Source organism: Hyperoodon ampullatus (genome assembly GCF_949752795.1).
Source record: "Hyperoodon ampullatus genome assembly, chromosome: 2".
NCBI classification, from domain to species: domain Eukaryota; kingdom Metazoa; phylum Chordata; class Mammalia; order Artiodactyla; family Ziphiidae; genus Hyperoodon; species Hyperoodon ampullatus.
The window spans coordinates 127,193,819-127,220,683 of NC_136915.1; the positions used below are offsets into that span (position 1 = coordinate 127,193,819).

At 35.1% G+C, this 26,865-nt stretch overlaps 1 protein-coding gene across 1 annotated transcript in view; it reads left to right on the plus strand.

The window, feature by feature from the left end:
• The window catches only part of CEP170 (centrosomal protein 170), a gene marked incomplete at its 3' end in the record, with an annotated part of 135,680 nt that overhangs the window by 76,550 nt on the left and 32,265 nt on the right, over positions 1-26,865 (plus strand). The window contains exons 8-12 of the mRNA XM_079698161.1: positions 6,376-6,852; positions 10,702-10,865; positions 11,052-11,345; positions 23,283-23,432; positions 26,214-26,340. Of these exons, the coding sequence (XP_079554287.1) occupies positions 6,376-6,852; positions 10,702-10,865; positions 11,052-11,345; positions 23,283-23,432; positions 26,214-26,340 (1,212 nt within the window). The remainder of the gene's footprint in view (positions 1-6,375; positions 6,853-10,701; positions 10,866-11,051; positions 11,346-23,282; positions 23,433-26,213; positions 26,341-26,865) is intronic.

Genomic DNA, 26,865 nt, shown 5'->3' on the forward strand with positions numbered 1-26,865 from the left:
TTATTTTTGTGTATGGTGTTAGGGAGTGTTCTAATTTCATTCTTTCACATGTAGCTGTCCAGTTTTCCCAGCACCACTTATTGAAGCGGCTGTCTTTTCTCCATTGTATATTCTTGCCTCCTTTATGAAAGATAAGTTGACCATATGTGCGTGGGTTTATCTCTGGGCTTTCTATCCTGTTCCATTGATCTATATTTCTGTTTTTGTGCCAGTACCATACTGTCTTGATTACTGTAGCTTTGTAGTATAGTCTGAATTCAGGGAGCCTGATTCCTCCAGCTCTGTTTCTTTTTCTCAAGATTGCTTTGGCTCTTCGGGGTCTTTTGTGTTTCCACACAAATTGTGAAATTTTTTATTTTAGTTCTGTGAAAAATGCCATTGCTAGTTTGATAGGGATGACATTGAATCTGTAGATTACTTTGGGTAGTAGAGTCATTTTCACAATTTTGACTTCTTCAGTCCAAGAACATGGTATATCTCTCCATCTGTTTTAATTTCTTTCATCAGTATCTTATAGTTTTCTGCATACAGGTCTTTTGTCTCCTTAGGTAGGTTTATTCCTAGCTATTTTATTCTTTTTGTTGCAATGGTAAATGGGAGCGTTTCCTTAATTTCTCTTTCAGATTTTTCATCATTAGTGTATAGGAATGCAAGCGATTTCTGTGCATTAATGTTGTATCCTGCTACTTTACCAAATTCATTGATTAGCTCTAGTAGTTTTCTAGTAGCATCTTTAGGATTCTCAATGTATAGTATCATGTCATCTGTTAACTGACAGTTGTACTTCCTCTTTTCTGATTTGGATTCCTTTTATTTATTTTTCTTCTCTAATTGCTGTGGCTAAAACTTCCAAAACTATGTTGAATAGTAGTGGTGAGAGTGGGCAACCTTGTCTTGTTCCTGATCTTAGAGGAAATGGTTTCAGTTTTTGACCATTGAGAACAATGTTGGCTGTGGGTTTGTCATATATGGACTTTATTATGTTGAGGTAAATTCCCTCTATTCCCACTTTCTTTAGAGTTTTTATCATAAAAGAGTGTTGAATTTTGTCAAAAGCTTTTCCTGCATCTGCTGAGATGATCATATGGTTTTCCTGCTTCAATTTGTTAATATGGTGTATCACATTGATTGATTTGCATATATTGAAGAGTCCTTGCATTCTTGGGATAAACCCCACTTGATCATGGTGTATGATCCTTTTAATGTGCTGTTGGATTCTGTTTGCTAGTATTCTGTTGAGGATTTTTGCACCTATGTTCATCAGTGATATTAGCTTGTAGTTTTCTTTTTTTGTGACATCTTTTTCTGGTTTTGGTATCTGGATGACAGTGCCCTCATGGAATGAGTTTGGGAGTGTTCCTCCCTCTAGTATATCCTGGAAGAGTTTGAGTAGGATAGGTGTTAGCTCTTTTGTAAATGTTTGATAGAATTCACTTGTGAAGCCATCTGGTCCTGGGCTTTTGTTTGTTGGAAGATTTTTAATCACAGTTTCAATTTCAGTGTTTGTGATTGGTCTGCTTATATTTTCTATTTCTTCCTGGTTCAGTTTTGAAAGGTTGTGCTTTTCTAAGAGTTTGTCCATTACTTCCAGGTTGTCCATTTTATTGTCATAGAGTTGCTTGTAGTAATCTCTCATGATCCTTTGTATTTCTGGAGTGTCAGTTGTTACTTCTCCTTTTTCATTTCTAATTCTGCTGATTTGAGTCTTCTCCCTTTTTTTCTTGGTGAGTCTGTCTAATGGTTTATCAATTTTGTTTCTCTTCTGAAAGAACCAGCTTTTAGTTTTATTGATCTTTGTTCTCGTTTCCTTTATTTCTTTTTCATTTATTTCTGATCTGATATTTATGATTTCTTTCCTTCTGCTAACTTTGGGGTTTTTTTGTTCTTCTTTCTCTGATTGCTTTAGTTGTAAGGTTAGGTTGTTTATTTGAGATGTTTCCTGTTTGTGAGGTAGGATTGTATTGCTATAAACTTCCTTCTTAGAACTGCCTTTGCTGCATCCCATAGGTTTTCAGTCATCATGTTTTCATTATCATTTGTTTCTAGGTGTTTTGTGATTTCCTCTCTGATTTGTTCAGTGATCTCTTGGTTGTTTAATAGCATATTGTTTAGCCTCCATGTGTTAGTAGTTTTACAGTTTTTTTCCTGTAATTGTTATCTAGTCTCATAGCATATCAGAAAAATACTTGATATTATTTCCATTTTCTTAAATGTACCAAGGCTTGATTTGTGACCCAAGATATGATCTATCATGGCGAATATTCCATGAGCACTTGAGAAGAAAGTGTATTCTGTTGCTTTTGGATGGAATGTCCTATAAATATCCATTAAATCCATCTAGTTTAATGTATCATTTAAAGCTTGTATTTTCTTATTTATTTTCATTTTGGTTGATCTGTCCATGGTGAAAGTGGGGTGTTAAAGTCCCCTACTCTGATTGTGTTACTGTCGATTTCTCCTTTTATGGCTGTTAGCAATTGCCTGTGTATTGAGGTGCTCCTGTGTTGGGTGCATAAATATTTACAATTGTTATATCTTCTTCTTGGATTGGTCCCTTGATCACTATGTAGTGTCCTTCTTTGTCTCTTGTAATAGTCTTTATTTTAAAGTCCATTTTGTCTGATATGAGAATTGCTACTGCAGCTTTCTTTTGATTTCCATTTGCATGGAATATCTTTTTCCATCCCCTCTCTTTCAGTCTGTACGTTTCCCTAGGTCTGAAGTGGGTCTCTGTAGACAGCATATATACGGGTCTTGTTTTTATATCCATTCATCCAGTTTGTGTCTTTTGGTTGGAGCATTTAATCCATTTATATTTAAGGTAATTGTTGATATATATGTTCCTTTTACCATTTTCTTAATTGTTTTTGCTTTGTTATTGTAGGTCTTTTCCTTCTCTTTTGTTTCCCGCCTAGAGAAATTCCATTAACGTTTGTTGTAAAGCTGGTTTGGTGGTGCTGAATTCTCTTAGCTTTTGCTTGTCTGTAAAGGTTTTAATTTCTCCGTCGAATCTGAATGAAATCCTTGCTAGGTAGAGTAATCTTGGTTGTAGGTTTTTCCCTTTCATCACTTTAAGTATGTCCTGCTACTCCCTTCTGGCTTGCAGAGTTTCTGCTGAAACATCAGCTGTTAACCTTACGGGGATTCCCTTGTATGTTATTTGTTTTATTTTCCTTGCTGCTTTCAATATTTTTTCTATGTATTTAATCTTTGATAGTTTGATTAATATGTGTCTTGGCATGTTTCTCCTTGGATTTCTCCTGTATGGGAGTCTCTGTGCTTCCTGGACTTGATTCACTATTTCCATTCCCATATTAGGGAAGTTTCCAACTATAATCTCTTCAAATGTTTTCTCAGTTCCTTTCTTTTTCTCTTCTTCTTCTGGGACCCCTGTAATTCGAATGTTGGTGTGTTTAATGTTGTCCCAGAGGTCTCTGAGACTGTCCTCAATGCTTTTCATTCTTTTTTCTTTATTCTGCTCTGCGGTAGTTATATCCACTATTTTGTCTTCCAGGTCACTTATCTGTTCTTCTGCCTCATTTATTCTGCTATTGATTCCTTCTAGAGAATTTTTACTTTCATTTATTGTGTTGTTCATCATTGTTTGTTTGCTCTTTAGTTCTTCTAGGTCCTTATTAAACATTTCGTATATTTTCTCCATTCTATTTCCAAGATTTTGGATCATCTTTACTATCATTACTCTGAATTCTTTTTCAGGTAGACTGCCTATTTCCTCTTCATTCGTTTGGTCTGGTGGGTTTTCACCTTGCTCCTTCATCTGCTGCATATTTCTCTGTCTTCTCATTTTGCTTAACTTACTGTGTTTGGGGTCTCCTTTTCGCAGGCTGCAGGTTCGTAGTTCCCATTGTTTTTGGTGTCTGCCCCCAGTGGGTATGGTTGGCTCAGTGGGTTGTGTAGGCTTCCTGGTGCAGGGGAATGGTGCCTGTGTTCTGGTGGATGAAGCTGGATCTTGTCTTTCTGGTGGGCAGGACTGCATCCAGTGGTGTGTTTTGGGGTGCCTGTGACCTTATTATGATTTTAGGCAGCCTCTCTGCTAATGGGTGGGGATGTGTTCCTGTCTTGCTAGTTGTTTGGCATAGGGTGTCCAGCACTGGAGCTTGCCGGTCATTGAATGGAACTGAGTCTTGGCATTGAGATGGAGATCTCTGGGAGAGCTGTCACCGTTTGATATTATGTGGGTCCAGGACGTCTCTGGTGGTCTGATATCCTGAACTCGGCTCTCCCACCTCAGAGGCTCAGGTCTGACACCCAGCTGGAGCACCAAGACCCTGTCAGCCACACGGCCATCCAAGAAGGATAGAACGGAAGCTGAGAAGTCAGCAGAAGGCAGGTCTAACAGGTTTGATTCTGAATAGAATACAGCTGAAAAGTGAATATTAGGAGATTAATTGTAAAGTAGATTCTCCTAAAGGTGCTGAAAATTGCAAGAAGTCACTTGCCAAAGTTGAGCAAGCATCAGAGCCAGTAGGATAGGTTTGTAAACCAGTTGTACTATATGAAATTGATCAAGTGCAGTACATAGTACTGATACAGTACATGATACATAGTAAATAAATCAATGTTGAAAAAATAAAAACATTAATGAGTTTATTTATGTATGTAAAGTAGTTAATGCATATTACTCTCATGGAAATTTTAAGTGACAGGCCTTCAGAGTAAACACTCAAGTGGATACTTTAAGGAAAAGATAAATGAACTCTAATAAAGAAGTTTTTAAAACGTGACTTAGGTTATTAAGAATCCTGTATATGCTCTTCCTCCAGAAAGTGTGTAGAATTATTGCTTTGATAGTGTAGAGTGTTTTTGATACACTGTTTTCATTTTCAGTAGTGAGAAAAAGTAGATTTTGAAAAGGATAATTTTTATGTTGAAAATTGTTTTTGTTATATATTCTGTTTACTGTCTGTGTAATTTGCTTTCACTTTTTTTTTGGGGGGGGGGAAGTGGAACTTGATGTCTTCTAATACCCTGTGCCACACATTTGACTACAGAGATGTTGCTGTCCCATTCTTCTATGACCTAGAAGCAAACAGCTTTATGACTGTTTCATATTCACCGTATTGCTAAGAAACTGATTATAGCACCTGAAGAATCCCATCCATATTTGATATTTGAAAAAATGTGTCAAGACCCAATACTTCACTTAATTAGAAAATGATTAGAAACAGCCTCGTCCCCCCCCGTATTGCCTTTCCTTCCTAATAAATTATCTGCAAAGGGTGTTTCTGTCAATCTCTTTTTAAAAGGAATGCTTTTTTGAGCTTTAGGGAAATATTTTTCATTTGAATTCACTCTTTACCATCTTGATAATAGTTCTTTTGTTTCCTGAAAAACAGAGCAATTTAATCTTTAAATTCTTTTTGCATTTGCAGTATCTGATAACACATCTAAAGCATTTCAGTTATCATTTTCATTTATGTGCCTTCACATATTTTATATATAAATGCATTTGGTTTTATACCTTCATATTTGTCCCTGAGGCAACAGAGGAATAGTGTTCCAGAGTTGCTTACTTATGCCAGCTCTTTTTGATCTGAGATTTATAGTTCAGCTTTTCCTCCATGGATTTTGACACTTGGATGTATTCTGCTGTATAGAAATGTACCTGAATTTCCTTTTGGAATTAATTGTCTGGCAACTGAATTGTCTATTTTTAACTTACTTGTTTTCATACTGCTGCTTGGATTGCAATGCCACAAGCAAACCACATGTTTTATCTTTACTCATTCTTTTATTTTTTATAAAATGTATCTATTTTCTTATAAGGATCACACATTGGTAATATTATTTTTGTTCTTCTAAAAGTAATGTCTCTGAATGTGATGGTGAAGAATGGTAAATGGAATCATTATGTCCAGAACATTGCTTACATATTGATGTCATGTTTCTTTCTTCATTTGAGCACCTGTTCTCCTTTGGAAATTTACTTGTTTTCATAGATATTTCAGATATTTCATCCTCCTTACTTGATAAGGAAGTTTATATTTTTTTCTATCTCTCTCTATATGTACATTGAACATGCATATCCATCTCCATTTGATTTCAGTTCTTTTGTACTTTGATGATTTCTGGATCCAAGTTGGAAAAAATATGGACCTAGCCATGCAAGGTCCATCTCTTAACTGCTTTGCTATCTTTTGCCACTGCGCTGCTTATCTTGCATCTCCTGTTGGTAACTGAATGCTACGTTTATAATCAGAATTATTTCTCTTCTTTGACATTTGCCATTCTTTTTCATCCAGACTATGATCTGCCTTCTGATTTCCATGGAATAATACAAGTGGCAATTACTATACTTCTTCAAGTGCTAGAAGCTTCCAAATATTTTGAATTTTCTCTTATTTTTCTTATTAGGGTGCAGCATAGATGCCAAGCAAGTTGAGGAACAATCTGCAGCTGCAAATGAAGAAGTACTTTTTCCTTTCTGTAGGGAACCAAGTTATTTTGAAATCCCTACAAAGGAATTTCAGCAACCATCACAAATAACAGAGAGCACTATTCATGAAATCCCAACAAAAGACACACCAAGTTCTCATACAGCAGGTGCAGGGCATGCTTCATTTACCATTGAATTTGATGACAGTACCCCAGGGAAAGTAACTATTAGAGATCATGTGACAAAATTTACTTCTGATCAGCGCCACAAATCAAAGAAGTCTTCTCCTGGAACACAAGACCTGCCAGGGATTCAAACTGGAATGATGGCACCAGAAAACAAAGTAGCTGACTGGCTAGCACAGAACAACCCTCCTCAGATGGTATGGGAAAGATCAGAAGAGGATTCCAAAAGTATTAAAAGTGATGTTCCAGTTTACTTAAAAAGGTTGAAAGGTAAAGTGAATTGATCATTTTAGAACTTGCTATTTTATGGTAAAGTTCAGTCTTCACAGTTACCGACCTATTATTAGATAAATAACTATATGGTATAAAGCTTCTGCATTTTTGAAGGTTTATATTTGATTTTAAAGCTCAAAAGCCAGCCAAACTGCCCACATCCAACTTACTCATTCAAAACAGTCTGCCTTCATTTTCTTGCCAAAACCAGATTGGTTTTGTAAATTTGTGTTTATGCCATTAAATATGTTTCTTTTTCTTATGGAAATAAAAGATTCATTCATTTCACCAGTGGAATTCCCTGGAAGGCAGTTCTCATCATTTTCTTGACTTCAGGAAAAGATATATTTAATTCTGTTCTTCTCTATTATGTGCTTCCTGTAAAATAGCAGTATGTAGATTTTGAAAGTTTTAAGCCATTGGATAATGGGATGACAGTTCTACTTTGGTAATATAGTCACATTGTTGGTAGAGTGTTTCAAACTCTTCTCAGGTTACTCATGTCATGAAACAAAAATTTTTTTTGTTTAGAGATATTGGGAATTAATTGAATTAAGAATATTTTCACTAGTAAGACTTTTATAAAAATTGTAGTTGAAGGTTTATTTGTGAAATAATTATTATATATGTTTTATTAGTATAATACTTGATGAAAGTTAGTAAAATCTTTCTTTATACCTGTACATCGAAGTATCAACTGATCATTTTTTTCCATTGATTTTGCTAATTTAATTAATTTAGAATTTTCTGAATACAGTTTTGTGTTACTCTGTCTTAATTTTATTCAACAAGCTGTCTGTAAGGGAAAAGATTGCATGTTAATCTGACCATTCTGTTACTATACAAAAAGTTAAAGAGCTTTAAAAGAACACTTGTTGAGGTCAGAGATTATATATTACTTGCCTTATATCTCTTTCCTGGGGCTTGAGTATGTGATAGGTACTCAGTAATTTGAATAAACAATGAATGACTTCACTATAATTGACAAGACTGACCCTGGTTTAACCTGTACTTTATGGCTTGGGATTCTATTCAGCTAATGAAGAAATACCTATTTCTGATTTACTTCTAAGGCATTTCAGGATAGTGAGATGGTGTGATTACCTAATTCTTTGTCAGGGCCTATTTCTATATTTAATTATAATCATAAGCAGTTACCTGGCATATGAACTTTTAACATGTGATTGTTGTCTTTACTCCTACTAGATAATAGCAAATATATAATTGAGACCTATACCTGTATTGATATATATAGGTTAAAGCTCACAAATGAAAGCTACCCATTTGTAAATTGATCATTTTTATGAATTGGATAAAATAATACTGATATCCTCTAATATAAAAAGTAGTGTGAACTTTGAAAATTTAGAAATGACATCGTCTTTTTTAGACCACCCTTAATAAATGTACAAAAATGAGCTAAAATATCCTTTTAAAAGACACCATTAAAAAGTACCTTTATGGGACTTCCCTGGAGTTCCAGTGGTTAAGACTCCATTCTTCCACTGCAGGGGGCACGGGTTCCATCCCTGGTGGGGGAACTAAGATCCCGCATGCCACTCAGTGTGGCCAAAAAAAAAAAAGAAAACAAATGAAAAACAAAAAACTCTTATTACACCCTTTTATTATAACTGTACTTTTTTTTTTTTTTTTTTTTTTTCGGTACGCGGGCCTCTCACTGTTGTGGCCTCTCCCGTTGCGGAGCACAGGCTCCGGACGCACAGGCTCAGCGGCCATGGCTCACGGGCCCAGCCGCTCCGCGGCATGCGGGATCCTCCTGGACCGGGGCATGAACCCGTGTCCCCTGCATCAGCAGGCGGACTCTCAACCACTGCGCCACCAGGGAAGCCCATAACTGTACTTTAATAATAGACTTTCAGCAACTGTTTAGTCAAAAACTTGAAAGTAGGCAAAACAAAACAACTTTGCTCCTGCAAGAGTGATGTGCACGCGCTTTGGGACAGTTAAAGAAAATAATGTTCACAAAACGCATACAATTTTACCCTTTAGGAGAGTTGCAGCTTTTTTTGGCCACAACTCCTGACTAGGTACAGCTAATCTACCCTTAAAAATACTGAAAAAACTTCAACATATTAATGACTGATTAATAATAGACAAAACAGAAAGAATCTTGTTAAGAACAGTTCCAAGTGATTTTTTTTTTAAGTAAGAACAGAAATTGCAGTTCTGATCAGATGTGTTATCTTGTATAACACTGAGAAATGCAAAAAGAATAATAATTTTTGAAAAAAGAAAATGGCTAATCTATAGAGAATTTTTAACCCAAAACTTAAAGAAAAGATACTGAAAGGACCTGATGCTAACTAAGTTCCAACATTTTGTATGGTGTTACAAGAACTAAATTCTGTAAAGATGGCATTTTCATATTGTATATGTGTGTGATATGGGTTATCTGGTCTTACTACACATGAAATATGGGAGTTTAGTTATTTACAGCTCTCACAAACTGGATTCCTTTTCAGTGCATCCAGTGCAACATGAAATAGGTTGTACAATGTCCTGTTTTTAGTGAGTTTTGTATTTGAACTAGCAAATATCTGCATTCCACCTGCCTATCCATGATTCCTAGCTTAATTACCAAGGCACGAATTCCATTAATTAAATTAAACACCATTTTTTTCCTTTCAGATTGCATTTTCAGTAGTTGCTAGTTTGAAGAAAGATTTTCAGATTTAGTCCTGGAAGTATTGGAATACATGTGGTTGACTAGAGTAATTTATAGCTTTCTTCTAAAGAGCTATCATTTAAGCCCTCATTTGTGATTCAGCCCTCATTTGTGATTCAATCTAAAATATGCATAGAATAGCTCTTGACTTTCCATTAAATTCATGCTATAATAATATAATAATTGTCATTTGATTATTTCTTCTAGTGTACTTATTATTTAGATAATAAGAATTCTAAATCAGTGAAACATCAAGTAATTTTCATAAAGTTTCACATTTAATCCCTAATAGAACTATGAAGGGTAACAAAAAAACCTCTGGTAGGAAGCTGATGTTTTCAAAATTCAACTACAGTATTCTAACTTGACTCTATATGTTTAACAGAGAAGACATATTTTTATCTAGTTATATTTAGCACCATGCCATTTGTCTGGTAGATTTATGTAGGATTTCATAGACTGCACTTTTCCATGCTAGGCCTTTTAGCATGCTTTATTTAACTCGCTGAAGCCACCAGAGTTTAAATGAGCACACATGCAAAATTGCGAAAATTCTCATAGCTAGAAAGAGGTTTGTAAAGAATTGTACAATAATTGGTGGAAACTACAAATTTGCATTTTTATATTAAAAAGGCAAGGTATGCTATACTTTTGGAAGTTTTGAACGTCACTAAAAGTTAAGTTTCATCACTTTTTTTATGGCATTTGCATTCTCTTTTCCTATGTAATGATAAGCACTTCAGTGGGATCACACTTTTTTCTGTCTTTTTCTCTCTAATGCTAAAAATAAATTTTTGATTGCTTAAATAAAGTGTAAGGTTTAAAGGCAGGATTAATGTTTAATGTTATAAATACAGAGTGTCACAGAGATATAGCATTGCTTATCTGTTAAGGCATTGGTGAACCATTATAAAGTTAAAATTTGGGTAAAGAAAAGTAATCCTATTCAGTTGTTTATAAAGGACTCATTGTTGGTTGATAAAATTTGAATGTAAGCATTGCAATTGAGGGAAGTTTGCAGAGCCTGTTACTGAAAAGAACATACGACTTTTGATTGAAAAGGGGAAGGGAGCAAAACAAGCAGCACTTTTGTATGTGCTTCTAATTTTCTACATGGGATTTTTTCCTTCTCTATTATGCGGTTTCTTTTTTGTGTCCAGGAAATAAACATGATGATGGTACACAAAGCGACTCAGAAAATGCTGGGGCTCACAGGCGCTCTAGCAAACGTGCAACTCTTGAGGAACACTTAAGGCGCCACCATTCAGAACAGAAAAAGCTACAGAAGACCCAGGCTACTGAAAAGCATCAAGACCAAGCTGTTGTAAGTCAAACTGCTTTTATGATTGCATTCTTTGATGAAGACAATCCCAGAAAAAGAAGGTCATATTCTTTTACTCACAGTACGGGAATCTTGTGTCAGGAAACTACTTATTCAGCACCACATACAAAACTTGAAAAAACAAAATCTCCAACAGCAGATGCCAAAGTGGTTTCTTTGTCTTTACAGACTAGCTCTGCGCACCACAGAGGGGGGCATGGTGTTCCACATGGGAAATTGTTAAAACAGAAATCAGAGGAGCCATCGGTGTCAATTCCCTTCCTACAAACTGCATTATTAAGAAGTTCAGGGAGTCTGGGGCACAGACCAAGCCAGGAGATGGATAAAATGTTAAAAAATCAAGCTACTTCTGCTGCTTCTGAAAAGGATAATGATGATGACCAAAGTGACAAGGGTACTTATACCATTGAGTTAGAGAATCCCAACAGTGAGGAAGTGGAAGCAAGAAAAATGATTGACAAGGTAAATAATTGAAATTTGAGTATGATGTTAGTTTTCTCGTGGTGTATTACTATTGGAAATTACTAGAGAGTATAAAATGTTTTCATGTAGTCAGTATTTTGAAACTTTAGGATTTTGTTAGGGAACTGCAAGACTAACAATAAGACCAAAATGCTTTCTGATTTTATTCTGCTAATATTCTGAATTTGCCCGAGTTTCATATGTAAAGTCCTGTACTTATAAGCTGATTGGACCTTTTAAAGTTGTATAAATTTAAGATTGACTTTTCAAATGCTATACTTTGGCCATTCTCACTTTGCATTTATTTAAAAACTAAAAATCAAAACCAGATTGCTATGACTCTGTTAATATAAACATGAACATTAACTGATAATAAACAAAGGTTTCCTGCCTACTAATTTTGGAAGCAGATGAAAATACATATGTTTTAATCAATTTTGTTCTTTTTCCTTAGTTTCTTCTCTTCCTTTCTATTCAGTGCTGTCTGTGGTGATAGAAAAGTGTATAAAAACAAAATCAGTGTGTTTATGATACTCTGAGTTTAACCAAGTGTATACCTAGTCATGATGATTATTTACATTTCAGATTTGTTTTTTGATGTTATTGGTTAATGTGTATAATGATTGTTGTATGGTTTAAAAAGTAGTTTTGCTCCCAGTAGTGGAAGGTTGACTTTAGAATCAGCTGTATATTTTATCCGCTGGAAGATAGAAACATAAATTTGGCTAAACATTAATCCCTTGTTCAAGTTCTTATTACTCAGCACGTGAGCAGCATTAGCATCATTAGGGAGCTTGTTAGAAATACAAAATCTCAGGCCCATCTTAAACATACTGAATCAGAATCTGCTTAAAAGCAGGTTTCATATGCACATTAACATTTGAGATGCACTAGTTCACATGATGAGTTTACAGAGTGGTCTTTTAGAGAGAAGACGAGGTAAATAACCCTTTGGGATACAGGAAAATTATTAGGACTTATGTTTACTTTTTTTATAAATATAAATCTATTTATTTTATTTATTTTTGGCTGCATTGGGTTTTCATTTCTGCACGTGGGCTTTCTCTAGTAGCGGCGAGCAGGGGCTACTCTTGGTTGCGGTGCGCGGGCTTCTCATTGCAGTGGCTTCTCCTGTTGTGGGGCACGGGCTCTAGGCGCACAGGCTTCAGTAGTTGTTGCACGTGGGCTCAGTAGTTATGGCTCACAGGCTCTAGAGCACAGGCTCAGTAGTTGTGGCACATGGGCTTAGTTGCTCCGCAGCATGTGAGATCTTCCCGGGCCAGGGCTCGAACCCATGTCCCCTGCATTGGCAAGTGGATTCTTAACCACTCTGCCACCAGGGAAGCCCTGGATTTATGTTTACTTTTTTTTTAAATTAATTAATTTATTTTTGGCTGCGTTGGGTCTTTGTTGCTGCCCACGGGCTTTCTCTAGTTGTGGTGAGCAGGGGCTACTCTTTGTTGTGCGCAGGCTTCTCATTGCTGTGGCTTCTCTTGTTGCGGAGCACGGGCTCTAGAGCGCAGGCTCAGTAGTTGTGGCGCATGGGCTTAGTTGCTCCGTGACATGTGGGATCTTCCCAGACCAGGGCTCGAACCCGTGTCCCCTGCATTGGCAGGCAGATTCTTAACCACTGTGCCACCAGGGAAGCCCTATGTTTACTTTTAATTTCATAGTTTTTATTTCTATTTAGGAGTGTGTTCTATAGTGTATGTACGTAATTTCTAATATCCATTTATTGAGGAGCACATGATCAAAATTTTTTACTGTTGGGGTATAGACTTCCAAACTTTTGGAGAACCATTAATTTAGGAAATAGATGTTATGAAAGTTGTTAATAAGCAAAATAAAGCAATTAAGAAACAGATAAAGTGATTTTTCTGATTATATTAAAGGAAACCTAAGAACACGGTGGTAGCAATAGAAAATGACTCTTGGTGATTTCGAATTATTTTCATCATTGGGAATCAATAATGACATTTCTTTCAGATTATTTTAAAGTTTATAATTTTTCCTCTGGTTATTGAGAACAAGTATAGTGTTATTTAAAATACTGTCAAATAGAAAATAAAAGGATAGGTTTTGGAAAAAAAAGAATGCTAAGAAGTTTTAAAATTCAGATTAATATTAATTTTATCCTATTATAGCTTTGTTTGGTTTATGGATACTTCATTCATAGTTATTGATGTTTTCTCTATTAAAAGATCTTACAGTGAGGGGTTATATTGTAGTATTTAAGAACGTGAACACTTGTAGGCAGACAGATTTGAGATTAAGTGCAAACCCTACATGTACTAGATATAAGTTCATTTAGTAAACTCGAGTAAACCTCTTTAAGCCTGTGTTTATTTTTTTAATAAACTGGAGGAGATTTCACTAGGTTATGAAAAGAATTCAGTAAAATATATAAAAGTCTTATTACAATGCCTATCTTATAGTGAAAGGTCTATAAATGTTAGCTATGTTATTACCCTTACTAGGAGTTTCCACATATGAATCTCTACACTAGGTATTGATTAATCCTGAAAAGTTCCTCAGCATTGAAAGGGCCAAATCTGAGGCTCAAGTGGAAGGTACAGTGCGAGGGAATAGCCTGGCCAGAATAGCAGAAAGACAAGAAAGAAGTCACTGTTGCAGATGAGACTCTTTAAAAGTAAACTGCTGGATAGAGAGAGAGACCACAAAACGTAGTGTATACCTGCTATCTATAATTATCATAAGCATCTTTTTTTCATTTTCAAAAAGAGCCCCAGTTTCAATGACAAATTATATGGTCACACTATGGATAAAGGAAACCAAGATTTTAAAGCAGGATTCATTTAAGGGCATAATGTCAGGATGTGACTAAGTAGGTAATTCAGAGTCATTCTTGGTTTGTATAAACCAGAAAACAAACCTAAGACCATAAGTCTAGGGGAAAACAAGAATCACTACATTATCTTGTGAATACCAAAGAAAAAGAGCTGAGATTCTACTAGCTGTGGTTAAAGCTAGAGGTTAGATTCATGCTAACTAAAGTCAGGCTCTGGGGAAACAAATGTCTGAAGATGAGGTAACCTGTGGGCATGAAGAAAACAAAGACCAAAAATAGTCAGAATCAAGGCATAAGAAGGACTTTGGGAGGATGGGAGTAGATTCAAGCATCATATCAAATTGCTTGGGTAAGCTCTGTCATCCATTTTCTCCCTTTTGAAGTTAGGGTGTGTGGGATGGAAGTTGGGACCATCAGCTGTTGTCCATCTGAATTTAATTGTTGTTTGGTCCTGAAAAAATGTGGTCTCTTTCCCTTTTTACTCCCTTATTTGAGAGCTGGTTTATTTCATTAATTTATACTTTTATCAACCTTTATTCAACATCAACCATGTGCCAGCCTTTGTGTTAGGAGAGAGAGATTGAAATTGAAAAGACAGGGTTCTTCCCCTCAATAACTAAGTATTTGGAGGGACAGAAATACACAAGTAAAAACATATGCATTAAAAATGGTATGATGAATGCTTTGATAAACAAACTGTTCAAGGAAGGGTACCCAATAGTTTACATGAGGGGATCTCAGGTTAAATATCTTTTGCTCAGAGAAGTCTTTAGCTATCCAATCTAAGAAAACCTCCCCTAGTCACTGTCAAATCAGCTTGTTTCATTTTAATCATAAGCTTTGTAACCAGTTGATAGTTTCCCATTTATTTATTTGCCTCCCCACTCCCCTATAACACACACACACGCGTGCATCTGCACACAAGAATATAAACTTCATGACTGCAGGAACCTAGTGCCTGGTATATAAAATGTCCTCAATAAATATTGAATTTAATTGCCAACTGAGCTCATTTTGAAACATGTGGAATTAATCCTTTAACAGGTATGGTCAAGGAGGGTTTTCCAAAAATATGGAGCAACCTTTTCAAAAGCACAGGAGGGTAGAGGACTTGTTCAGAGGACCACAGTTACTTTTAGAGAGATGAGATTGGACTAGATCTTGAAGGCCCCTACATATCATACTAAGAACTTTAGATTTTTTAATGCTAAAGGCAGTGGTGAATCATTGAAAACTTTTAAATCTGGCAGTGATGTGCAAATCACTGTTGTAAGTGTGAAGAATGGATTGAAAATTGGAAAGGCTGGAAGAAGAGAAGGCAATTAAAAAGCTGCTGACATATCCAGTAGTCAGTTGGATATAAAGGTCTGGATCTTAGGAAAAATATAAAGGTCTGGGCTAAAATAACAGTTTTGGAATTATAAGAGAGTAGATGTGAATGCAAAATAATAGATGAGATCACTTGGAAAGAATGTATAGCCTGAGAAGAAGCAAATATGGAATTCTTAGCAACACCAGTATGGGTGGACAAAGAAATAAGAGTGAATAAAGGAGGATCAAACAGAGGACTAAGAGAAAACCAAAAGGAAATAGTATCTTGGAATCAAAAACTCACTTACTCAAAAAGTGAGTAAGCAGCAGTGTTACATGATACACTGATATTAAATATAAGTACTAGAATGCCTTTTCAGTTCTTCCCCAAAATGCATTGTATTTCTGGGTCTAGAGAAGATAAGCAGAACATATATTTCCATCTTAACTCAGGAGAAGTTGCATACTGTTAAAATAGGATCTCTTTAAAGAGGTGATCCAGCTGAAATCCTATTATCTTTTTCAGTGCTGGTTGTACTGTTAGGTAGTTAAAAGGTGCTGAGATATCCACACCCCAACCCCCAAGTTACGGGATTACAGCATTTTGGTTTGTACTTTTGTGTTGTGTGTTTGTCAGTAGATAAACTTATTTTATGCTTTGTCCCCAAATTTACCTTTTATAATATTAACACAAATGTCTGTTATTTATAAAGAACTCTTAAGTTTTACATCTAAGCTTACATGGAGATGCGCTATAATAAGAAAGTGCTGTTAACTGCCTGGATTAAAGGTAATTATCTTCCATTGCAATGATAACCTCCCCTAGACCTCCCTCCTTTAATTCCCGACAATACCTAGAAAACCCATCATAGTACCAGTTTCTTTCCCCACTCCTTCGTCCACAGTACTGCTGAGGGAAGAGGAGGATGTTGTCAGGGCTGCTTCATAGCCTTTCAAGCTAAATGAGAAACATTTGTAGTGAAAACAGAAAGCTAAATATTAAATGAAAAGAGAAAAATTGGTCATTGCAGAGGGCTTGAGGTTCTCTTGAAAAAGGGTTTCTCTTCTCCATAAATTTCATACCATAGACCAGTTCTTCCAGATACTTCTCCTTTCCTGAGTTTTGACTCCCCAAATACCTCTTATTAGCATATTCTCTCCCCTCATGGGGCCTTGTATCTATCAGTGCTGATTCTGTAGGCAGCAGGTGGTAGGGAAAAATCCAGAACCAAGAGAACTATAAGAAGACTGGAAACCTGGAATGAAGAACATCTACAGCGGTGCGTCAGCCCAGAGGAAGTCCATGCTGAGAACCTAGATCCAGGTTTAAGCAGTTTGGAATGGAGATATTCCAAACTCAAGTTCACAGCAAGATTTTACATTAGGTCCAAGTCAGAGCCAGGGAACTATGATAAACCAGAGTCAGAATCTAGGTAGAGAGTGCCAGTTAGAACACAGAGGAAGGAGGCATGTTCAAAGTCCACTCAAACACCCAATCAAGATGTATGGGAACTAAAGGATAAGAGATCAAATAAGAGCTTGAGTCATAAGAGAGGACATTGATAACAGAGGCTGCATTTGGATTTTGACTTAACATTTTTTTCTACTTCCTGTCAATCCAGAAATAATCTCAGTTAATGGGCCGAAGCAAATAGTGGTTCTTAACAGGTAAATTATGACAGCTTGATTTTTCTTCCTCTTATACTAATCTTTCTTGCGGTCTCTTCATTGAACAATTTTTTTTAAAAATTTTCTATCAGGAGAATTTACTTTTGGTCACTCTGATTGATGCTCCTCTCCCCTTCTTAGCACCCCCATGTTCTTCTTAGGTATAGGAAACCCTATCCCGCTATATTAATTCTCAAAGCTTCATAAGGGAACCCTTACCTTTTTTTCAGTCAAAAGCTTAACATTTAATAGGTTTACCCCTGTTTTCCTTTCTCTATTATTATATGAGATCTTATTTATTTTCCTGCTTTTAAGGGGCTTTCCACTTACTGTGCCCTAGTCTAATGAGCTCTCCCCTGTGTGGTGGTTTTGTTTTGTTTTGTTTTTCCATGCCTACCTCCTTCTCATAATTTACTTTCAGAGGCTTTCTTTAACCACCCTACCTAAAATAGCCCTAGCATTCCCCTCTTACTACCATGTTTGATTTTCTTTATAGAACTTACCTCTAGCTAGTTTATTTTCTTTCTGTCCTTTCTAGAATGATCTTATTTGCCTTGACCATTTCTGTATGTCTTGTGCCTTGAACAGTGCCTGGTATGTAGTAGACACTCAATATCTGTTGAATGAATGAATGAGAAAGAAAAATTTTTGACATGCTTTTTTCATTTTTATCAATATTTGTATGTGGTTAGCTATATATTAGCTAAATTATTTCATTGAATTTATAGATTGGTTAAATCCAATCAGGCCTCCACAAACAGGTTTTCCTGTATTTTACGTGCTGAAACTAGTTTATATCTTGATTTCAAAGTAACTTGTTAAAATGTATAATTTAAAACCTTGTATGTTTTATAAGCTTCTCTTTGTACTAAGAAACATGGTTGTGTCAGAAGAAATGTATAAGTTTCAGGGGAATTGCCTTGATTAGTAGAAAACTAGAGATACCTTTGCATTTCTAGTGGTACCTACCTAACGACTTAGTGCTTAAGAATCTTTTTGGCAAGGAAAGGAAGGGTAAGATGGTCATTGATGAGCAGTCAGATTTTAGGGATGAAAGAAAAGAATTCATGACAGTGAAATAAGCCATAAAGAGGAGAGAAATCGGACATTTTAACTATAGAAGCATTAGAATAGACCTGAGTGTGATTTGAGTATACAAAAGGAGGAGCTAATAGAAAAACAGTGGTAAACAATGTTGGAAAGGGAAGAGATTGCGGCTGTAAGACTCCTAAGGAATGGGAAGAATCAAGGATGTAGGATAGATTTTGGGAGGGGACAAAGATTTACCCAGACAGGTGAAAAGGAAGAAGGTAAGTCCAGATAGTGCCGTTTTTAAAAAACTGAGGTAAAATTCACATGACATTTACCATGTTAGCCATTTAAAGTGTGCAGTCTATTGATTTTTAGTACATTCACGGTGTTATGCAACCATCAGCACTGTCTAATTCCTGGACATTTTCATCACCCTAAAAAGAAATCCCATACCTATTAAGCAGTCACTTCAGATTCCTCCGTCCCTCAGCTCCTGGCAACCACTAATCTACTTTCTGCATCAGTGGATTAGCTTATTCTGGCCATGTCATATAAATGGAATCTCATAGTATGTGGCCTTTTATGACTTGCTACTTTTCACTTAGCATATCTTTTCAAGGTTCATCCGTGCTATAGCATGCATCAACACTTCGTTCCTTTTTATGACTGAATAATATACCATTGTGTGGATATACCACACTTTATTTATCCATTCATCCATTAAGAGACATTTGGGTTGTTTCTGCCTTTTGGCTATTGTGAGTAATGCTACATGAGCATGCATATACATGTGTTTATTTGTATACCATGATAAATTATAAAATATCTCTCCTACCCCCATTCTGAGCTCCTTTTTTTCTAACAATTTTGTCTGAATTTTCAATTTAGAAGTTGATTAAAAATATGTTACAAAAATAACAATGTTAAACATTCAGAACCATTTATTCCACTGAAATTGTGGGACTTTGCATTTTAAAAATGAAATTAGATTTTCATGGAAAATTACAAGTTAAAAACAATTCTCCTCTATTAAATCTTCCTGATTTTGTTCCCTGATGTTAGCGGCTAGCATTCTGCATAGTTCTTGAACTATTTATATGTGAAGTGATTTCCATAAACCATGGGAACCTCTACTATTGATTTGAACTGGTAGAGACCCTGCTCTCCTTACCCAGGAGGTCCTTGCTCATTGAAGAAAGAGACGTTCTCATCATCTGAGGGTGAAACTTCAGTGCATTTTTACTTAGACCCTTTGATATGATCAGTATACTAATGCAGTACCGTTCTTCAGTTGTTATTTTAAAATAGGCGTACAAGAGCTTGATATTTAACCTATTATGTTTCTCATTTCTGTGGGAAGATGAATTCTGAATTTCAACTCATTTGGAAAATTTTTTAAGTAATAAATAAAGAACTATTGCTATTGAATTGCCAATTTACTCTACATTTGTATTATCGTATTTCTATGCCTAAGTCTTCTCCCTTCCCCCACCCCTTTTGTCTCCACTTTCTGTCACAAGAAGCAAGCCACCTATGTCTGAGGTTGCCAAATGTAATTTGACCTCTCTTTACAAGTATTCAATAGGTGGAATATTTACCCCCATGAAAGTTAATCCTGTGTTCTTTGGTTTGATTATACCATTATTCCCCCTTCCCCAACCTCCAATTTCAGACAGAATTAGATACGGTGGGCATTTTTAGTATAGTCTGAACTTTTAAACAAAAATGTCGTTAATGGTAATATGCTAGTGAAAAACCAAGGGCAAACTTTTCATAGGCTTGGTTTGTGTTATATATACTAGCCCTTTATCATCTGAAGAATGTTTAGTTTCTTTAAATTTAAAATCTAAAAATATTGTCTGGTTCTTATAGAAATATTGTTTTAACTGCAAAATACCCCTGCATGGTTCAGGTGACATTCTCTTTTTTTTTTCTAAGCTCCTGTTTTGGACTAAACTCCTCGAGAGCAAGGACTGAGTTATATCTATATTATATATATATATATTAAATGCCCTATGGTGGTGAGCCCAGTAGCCTACAAATAACAAGTACCATATCTCAGTAACAGGTTGTTAAAATTGTTTAAAGTAGTCAATGAGATATAGGTGTGAAATCCCAAAGTGAAACGCCAGATTATCACATAAACATATTCAAAAGAAAAGATTGAGAACACGTTCCATAATTCTGTCTTCTTACCCTAAACCTAGAGGCTGTGGGGAGGGTCACAGGTCACTCCCCCATATAGAGATGCATCCACCTGGATCATGGGAACTATAGGAGAGCACATGAAAGCCACTCCCAACCCCTAAGATAAATAAGTTATCTTTAAACTGCCAGTCCCAGAGAGCTCAGAGAATATAAGTTCAAAAAGAAATTTTCTGTTCCCATACCACTCCTTCTTCCTCCCCATGCCCTTCAGAAGAATTAAAAACTGACTGACAAACTTGGGGAGGAGGGTACTACTTAGAGTGGAAGCATAAAAGTTGGACAGATATCTGATCTCTCTCCCTTCCTCAGTTTAGACTTGTAGCCTAAAAAAGTTCCTAGCTGAGTGAGGGACACCTGAGTTTGTACCCTATCAGGTTTGGGGGTTTAATTGAGCCCTGGTCAGAGTGGGGAAGGGAAGAGATTCATGAGCCTGGGTTAGTACACTGTATTTGAAATACCCTTGAGCCATCTAGGAGGAGAAAGTACAGATAGGTGAGCAGCTGTCTACAGTTGGTGATTTAAGTGAAGCCTTGGATATGGGTGGAATCACCTAGGGACAAAATCTAGAATGAAAAGATGAGAAAATCTAGCAAACTTGGTCTCTGCTTTGAGGAGCTCTTAAGTTCTGTTTAAGCATTACATTGCATGTCAGATTATATGTACTTTTTTAGATATGGAAAGTATTATGGCTTCAAAGTACATAGACAGTATAGCTGTTTCTGTCTTTGTTTTCGCACGAAAGTTGTGGATTTTTTGTACCTAGACACGAAGATGACAGTTTGGATTTCAAGCTGAGCTTGTTATAACTATTACTAATTTTTCAAAACACTATCAAAAATACGGGTATGAACTTTGAAGGCTTCTTTGCTCATACAGCTGTACTTCAGGCCCTATCACTTGCTTGGAAAATAAATTGCTACTTCTCTGACAGATATATATGCACAGCTATCTCTAATGTTTTAAGAGGAATCTGTAGAAAGTCATCTGAGTACTCTTTCTGTACAACTTCAGTCCCCGTCCCTAAAAACATTAGTTCTCTGTGTGGGGGTCTTTTGTTATTATTTCAAAATAGTGTCAGAAGCGATTTGGAGAGATTTAATATATTTGAAACTGCTGGTGCTTAGATATTTGAGGAAATCAAGTTTTGGAAGTCCATTATTAGAATTAAATGTCATCAAATCAGAAATTAACTGAAGGTAATTTGTAAATTAACATGCCAGAGAGATACAACATGCAAGTAATCACATGTGGTTATTTTTCTTTTACTTCCAAACTTGAACTGTAATTTATTCACTGTGGTAGCCACAAAGCTATTGTAGTACGCCTGAGTTTATTTAGTAGCAGTAAATTTTAAGCTCTAAGAGTTTATTTTAGTACCATTGTTATACTTAATAAGTAATTATACAAATAAGGAAATAAACTTCAGTAAATGTAGAGTTAAGTGACTTGAGTTAGAAATAATTTTAAAATTTTATTTTAAGATAGTCAAATAACTTAGTAGTTCTAATTTCTTTCTTTATAAGTGGGGTTGAAGGCAGAGCACATGGAAAGGTATACTTCGCAGGTTTTGTTGCTGTTCTTGTTAAACTTACTAATTCTGCTGTTTAGCAAAATGAAGCAGGTTTGTTTTTTTCCTTCTGTACACTGTGCTTCCATATATTATTAAAATTTATATTTGATTTAAAGTTAATAATACACAATTTGCTCTTAAAGCAAAGATAATTTAAAATATTGAGTGATTCAACAGAATATTAAATCATAATTCCTGAAAACTATAGTTATATTTGAATTAAATATTAAGTAATGCCATCTAGTGGTAACATTTCCAAGTTTAGTGAATTTGAAACTTTGGTATCTGCTTTACTAAATGTGGACTTCAGAATTTATCAGCTAGGTATACTATATCATTAAAAAGGTTTCTGGAAAATAGTTTAACCTAAGGGTTTTCCCCTTTTTGGTGGCAAATGAAGGCTCTTTGGTTATGTTCTAAAGATCCTTTCTACAAAGTGCTAATTGAAACACATGATTATTCTTTATTTTGATAATTAGAGCCACAACTATTACCTGTAAATAATAAGCATTGGGAACAAAGTAGGCTTAATAGTAAAACAGAATGTTAAAGTTTATTTAGTTATAACCTTTTCCCAGTCTATTCAGGGGCTATTATGTGCCAATAAATGAGTAAGACTCAGGTAACTGCCCTTAAAGGCACATGATTGATTGTTGGTCTCTGTGTTTAGAATATTTCAGAAGTGTTGACCATAGGCACCCTTCTTATTGAAAATGCTGATCTGTGTGCGCAGACTCAGGAATCTGCATTTCAGACAAAGGCCTTTAAGTTTAAAAATTATGTTATAGTCTATATAAAGTTTGAGAATTATGGTATATTCTATACAAAGATCAGACGTTAAAATCTGTTAATTAGGACCTTAGAAAACTATATGTATAAATTTAACTCATATATGTAAATGTTAAGCATCTGTTAGGGAAGGAACAGATAAAATCAGCCATACCTTTAAGCTTCCAACATGCTCCTCAAAAATAACAGCAAAGAGACAAGCTGTGGTACTCTTTCCTAACTCTTGGCATTATTGTAATGCTTAACATTATAAACATCTTTTAACAAAACAAATGTAATATCCTGAATATCTCTTATTTATTATCAAATAGTACATTTTGCTAAACGTTTAAAAGGACATTTACATTTACATAAGCTGTCACTGCCCTGTTTTCGTCTCCAGCTATTACTCCTATTGGATGTTACCCTATCTTTAAACAAGTTTCCCTCATTATTGAAGTTACCTATGAAATTAACCTGAAATATTATTTGCCTCTGAAGTTACTGATAATACTCACATATTAATCTGGTACTCAGACTTTTCATTTATAGAGTAATTTTCTCCTCCTAGGTATTTGGAGTGGATGACAATCAAGATTATAATAGGCCTGTTATCAAAGAAAAACATAAAGATCTGGTAAAAGATTGGGCTCTCAATTCTGCTGCAGTAGTAATGGAAGAAAGAAAACCACTGAGTACACCTGGATTTCACAGCTCAGAGGTATACACATCTTTCTCATATTTTTTACTTGCACAAAATATAAATTTTTATCATTTGTAATTACAGCTGACCCTTGAACAACACAGGTTTGAACTGTGCAGCTCCACTCACACACAGATTTTTTTTCACTAGGTACATACTATGGTAGTACATGATCCATGGTTGGTTGAATCCATGGATTGGGGACCATGGACACAGGGCCAACTGCAAAGTTATACATGGATTTTTGACTACATAGAGGGTTGGAGCCCTTATTCCCCCCACCCCCCCACCTTTGTTCAAGGGTCAACTGTATATTATTATAAACAATTGATATATCCTCTTGTAAAATACTTTAAATTAATATGCTTTTGTCAGTGAGTGAAAATGTTAAATTTCAGTAAGCAATTAATGAGCTATATGCTCACTAATCTAATTGACATTTTGAGATAAGACAAAAAAATATACACCGCATATACTTTCTAGGAGGTCATGTATTTGGAATGGAAAGATCTGTCATGCCAGGAAACATGTGTATGGTAGTGTCTGATAGATATAACAGAAACCTAAATAAGTGCCCTTGTAGTGCAGCCCAGGATGTAGCTAGAATAATGTGAAATTAATTAAGGGTGGCTTGGTTAAGATAGTTTTGGAGTCAGTATAGTATAGTAGAGCTTCTAGGACCTGAGTGCAAATCCCAGAACTGCCACATTTAACAGAATACCTTTGAGTCAGTCATTTCCCCCCTCTCATCTTCAGTTTTCTCATCTATACAAATGGCATTTTTGATAAAACCTATTTACAAGGAAGGATATGAAGCCTAGAAACTACCCAGCATCGTAATTGTCTGAGATTTATGCAGTCAACAAATGTTTATTCCCTTATCAGAAATATTAGAATTTCATTCTACACTGATATGTCAGAAAGAAGTGTTAAAAAACAGTATATGACTGAGAATTATTAATTAATTACAATTTATTCAACTAACAAGATCTAACATTCAGTGGATGCTTTCTGCATACCATTTTACAAATAATGAAACTGAAGTATGTAGAAATTAATTTGGTCAGTGTCTTAAAACTAGTACCTTGTGGAGCCAGAATTTGAACCTCAAGGAGACTTGATTTCTTAACTCATTCTTTTATTCACATATTGCCTTTCAGGAAATGAGTTAATTTATAATATACAAGTAGTAAATAAATGTTGAATATAAATAAAATCTTAAGATATAAATAAAAATATAAATGAGGTATTTGTGTGAAATGTAAGTATTCTTTATAGACAACTAAATACACATACATATTTGCTTATTAATGTAAAAATTTTTCCTTTATGGCCTGCTATTTCCTGAAAACTGTCAAAACAATTACTGTATTTTAGTATTCTTTTTTCCTCCTTCATCTTAGAGAATTTTTATTTTGATTTCTGTTTTACGAGATGCGTAATTATTGAAAGCGAGTGATACTTACTTGAAGCAATGTTTTAGTATTCTGATTAATCTAGAAAGGGTGCTGGTGATTGTGAACTTGTAGGACTTCCTCTTCTCCTCTCTATCCCCTCAGCCCATGCCAAGTAAATTTATATATAGCCTGAGTATGTACCTACCTTTGAAGGAGTCACCTAAACAAGCCATTAGAACAGTCTGCACAGAATGAGTCTACATAAATGTGTGTCTTTGAAACCCACCCTGTTGTGGGTATTCCTAGCATGATTTGTACTGGTACTTCCTTCAGTCTCAGAACTGTGAGCAGCCCCCAGGAAACCTTGGAGGAAATTCAAAGATTCAGCAGGCTTTGGTACCCTTAGGCTTCACTGTATGTATGTCACTATGTGTACAACTTACTATTTTAATCTATTATTCTTGAAATCATATAGTATATAGTCTATATGAAATATTTATCAGTTTCTAGCCTGTCATTTGACACTTTTAATAAAATATCGTTTTGAATAATTGAGAATAAAATTTGGTCAGAGCTATCCATTCCTTAGTTGTCATTACAGGTTCAATACTAAGCATTGGCTTAAACTTTCAGTGAGGAAACATTTTTTCTGTACTCCTAGATCTTCCATATTAAATGCCTAGATTGACCTAGTTTTAAGAATTACCAATATACATCCATAAGTCTGTGGAAGCATATCATGAATTAAATTCTGTTTCACAGTTGACTAAGTACTTGCCTTAAAGACAGATGTAGACAGGGGCAGGTCTAGGTTCAGACTGGTTATACAAAAATCCTTAAAGATTGAGTCATTTCTAGCTTCTATTGGAAGTACTAAAGTGTTGTAGAAAGAAGCCTAAAGCTTTGGGTTTGTTTTTCAAATCCCTGAAGACATGACCTGGGAGATTTAATACTCCTTGAGACTCTGGAACCAGTCTGATTCTTGGAAACATTTAGAGGGCTGGAGAACAACTTAGAAATAGGTCTTTAAACTCTGTTCTGTAGAATGGAGTAGAACTAACTTCACTGTGGTAGCCACAAAGCTATTGTAGTACGCCTGAGTTTATTTAGTAGCAGTAAATTTTAAGCTCTAAGAGTTTATTTTAGTACCATTGTTATACTTAATAAGTACAGAAAATTATACTACATTCACAGGAATAATGTTGTAGTTAAAAGAGGTGCCTAGAAAATCTTCAATTTATATATGAGGAAATTTAGTACATGATTATATATCAATGTGAGGTTTAAATATTGCTTTGTATGATAGGTTAAATGGAATTTAATGACTAAATGGAATTCTCTGAACACAAGAATCAAATTTGACCAGACTAGGTCATTGCATTCTCTTATTTCTCTCCTTTAGGAAGGCACATCTTCATCTGGAAACAAGCGTTGGGTTTCACAATGGGCTAGTTTGGCTGCCAATCATACAAGGCATGATCAAGAAGAAAGGATAATGGAGTTGTCTGTACCTGTTGCTTTAGAGAATGGTATTTTCTTTCCTTCTTTCTTTTTTTTTGTGAATCATACATCAATTTTTAAAATACTGTAAGCTAAATCTATATAGTGAGATGTAAATTAAACCTAAATAAACATATTCACATAGTCTCATGCTCATACTGTATATAGATTCTATTTTCAATAAAAATGTAGATATCATTAAAATATAACCCTAACTGAAGATAAAGAGATAATTTGTAGATGAAGCATATATATACATACTCACACAAATTTATATATATACAACATATATATAAATGAAAATTTAAAAATAAGACTAACACAGTTCCAAACTATCCCATTCATTAACACAACAAATATTTAAATGCCACTTTATGCCGTACGTTCAATGAAAAAGAATTTACTTAATATGTATTTAATTTACTTAATACATCATCTGCAAACCTATGTAATATGATTTTTATTACCTTTTTATTATATTTCTGTGAACTGAGATATAAAGTTTCTTAAAAAAAACACAAAATTATATGCCTCTTATGATTTTGTTATTAGAT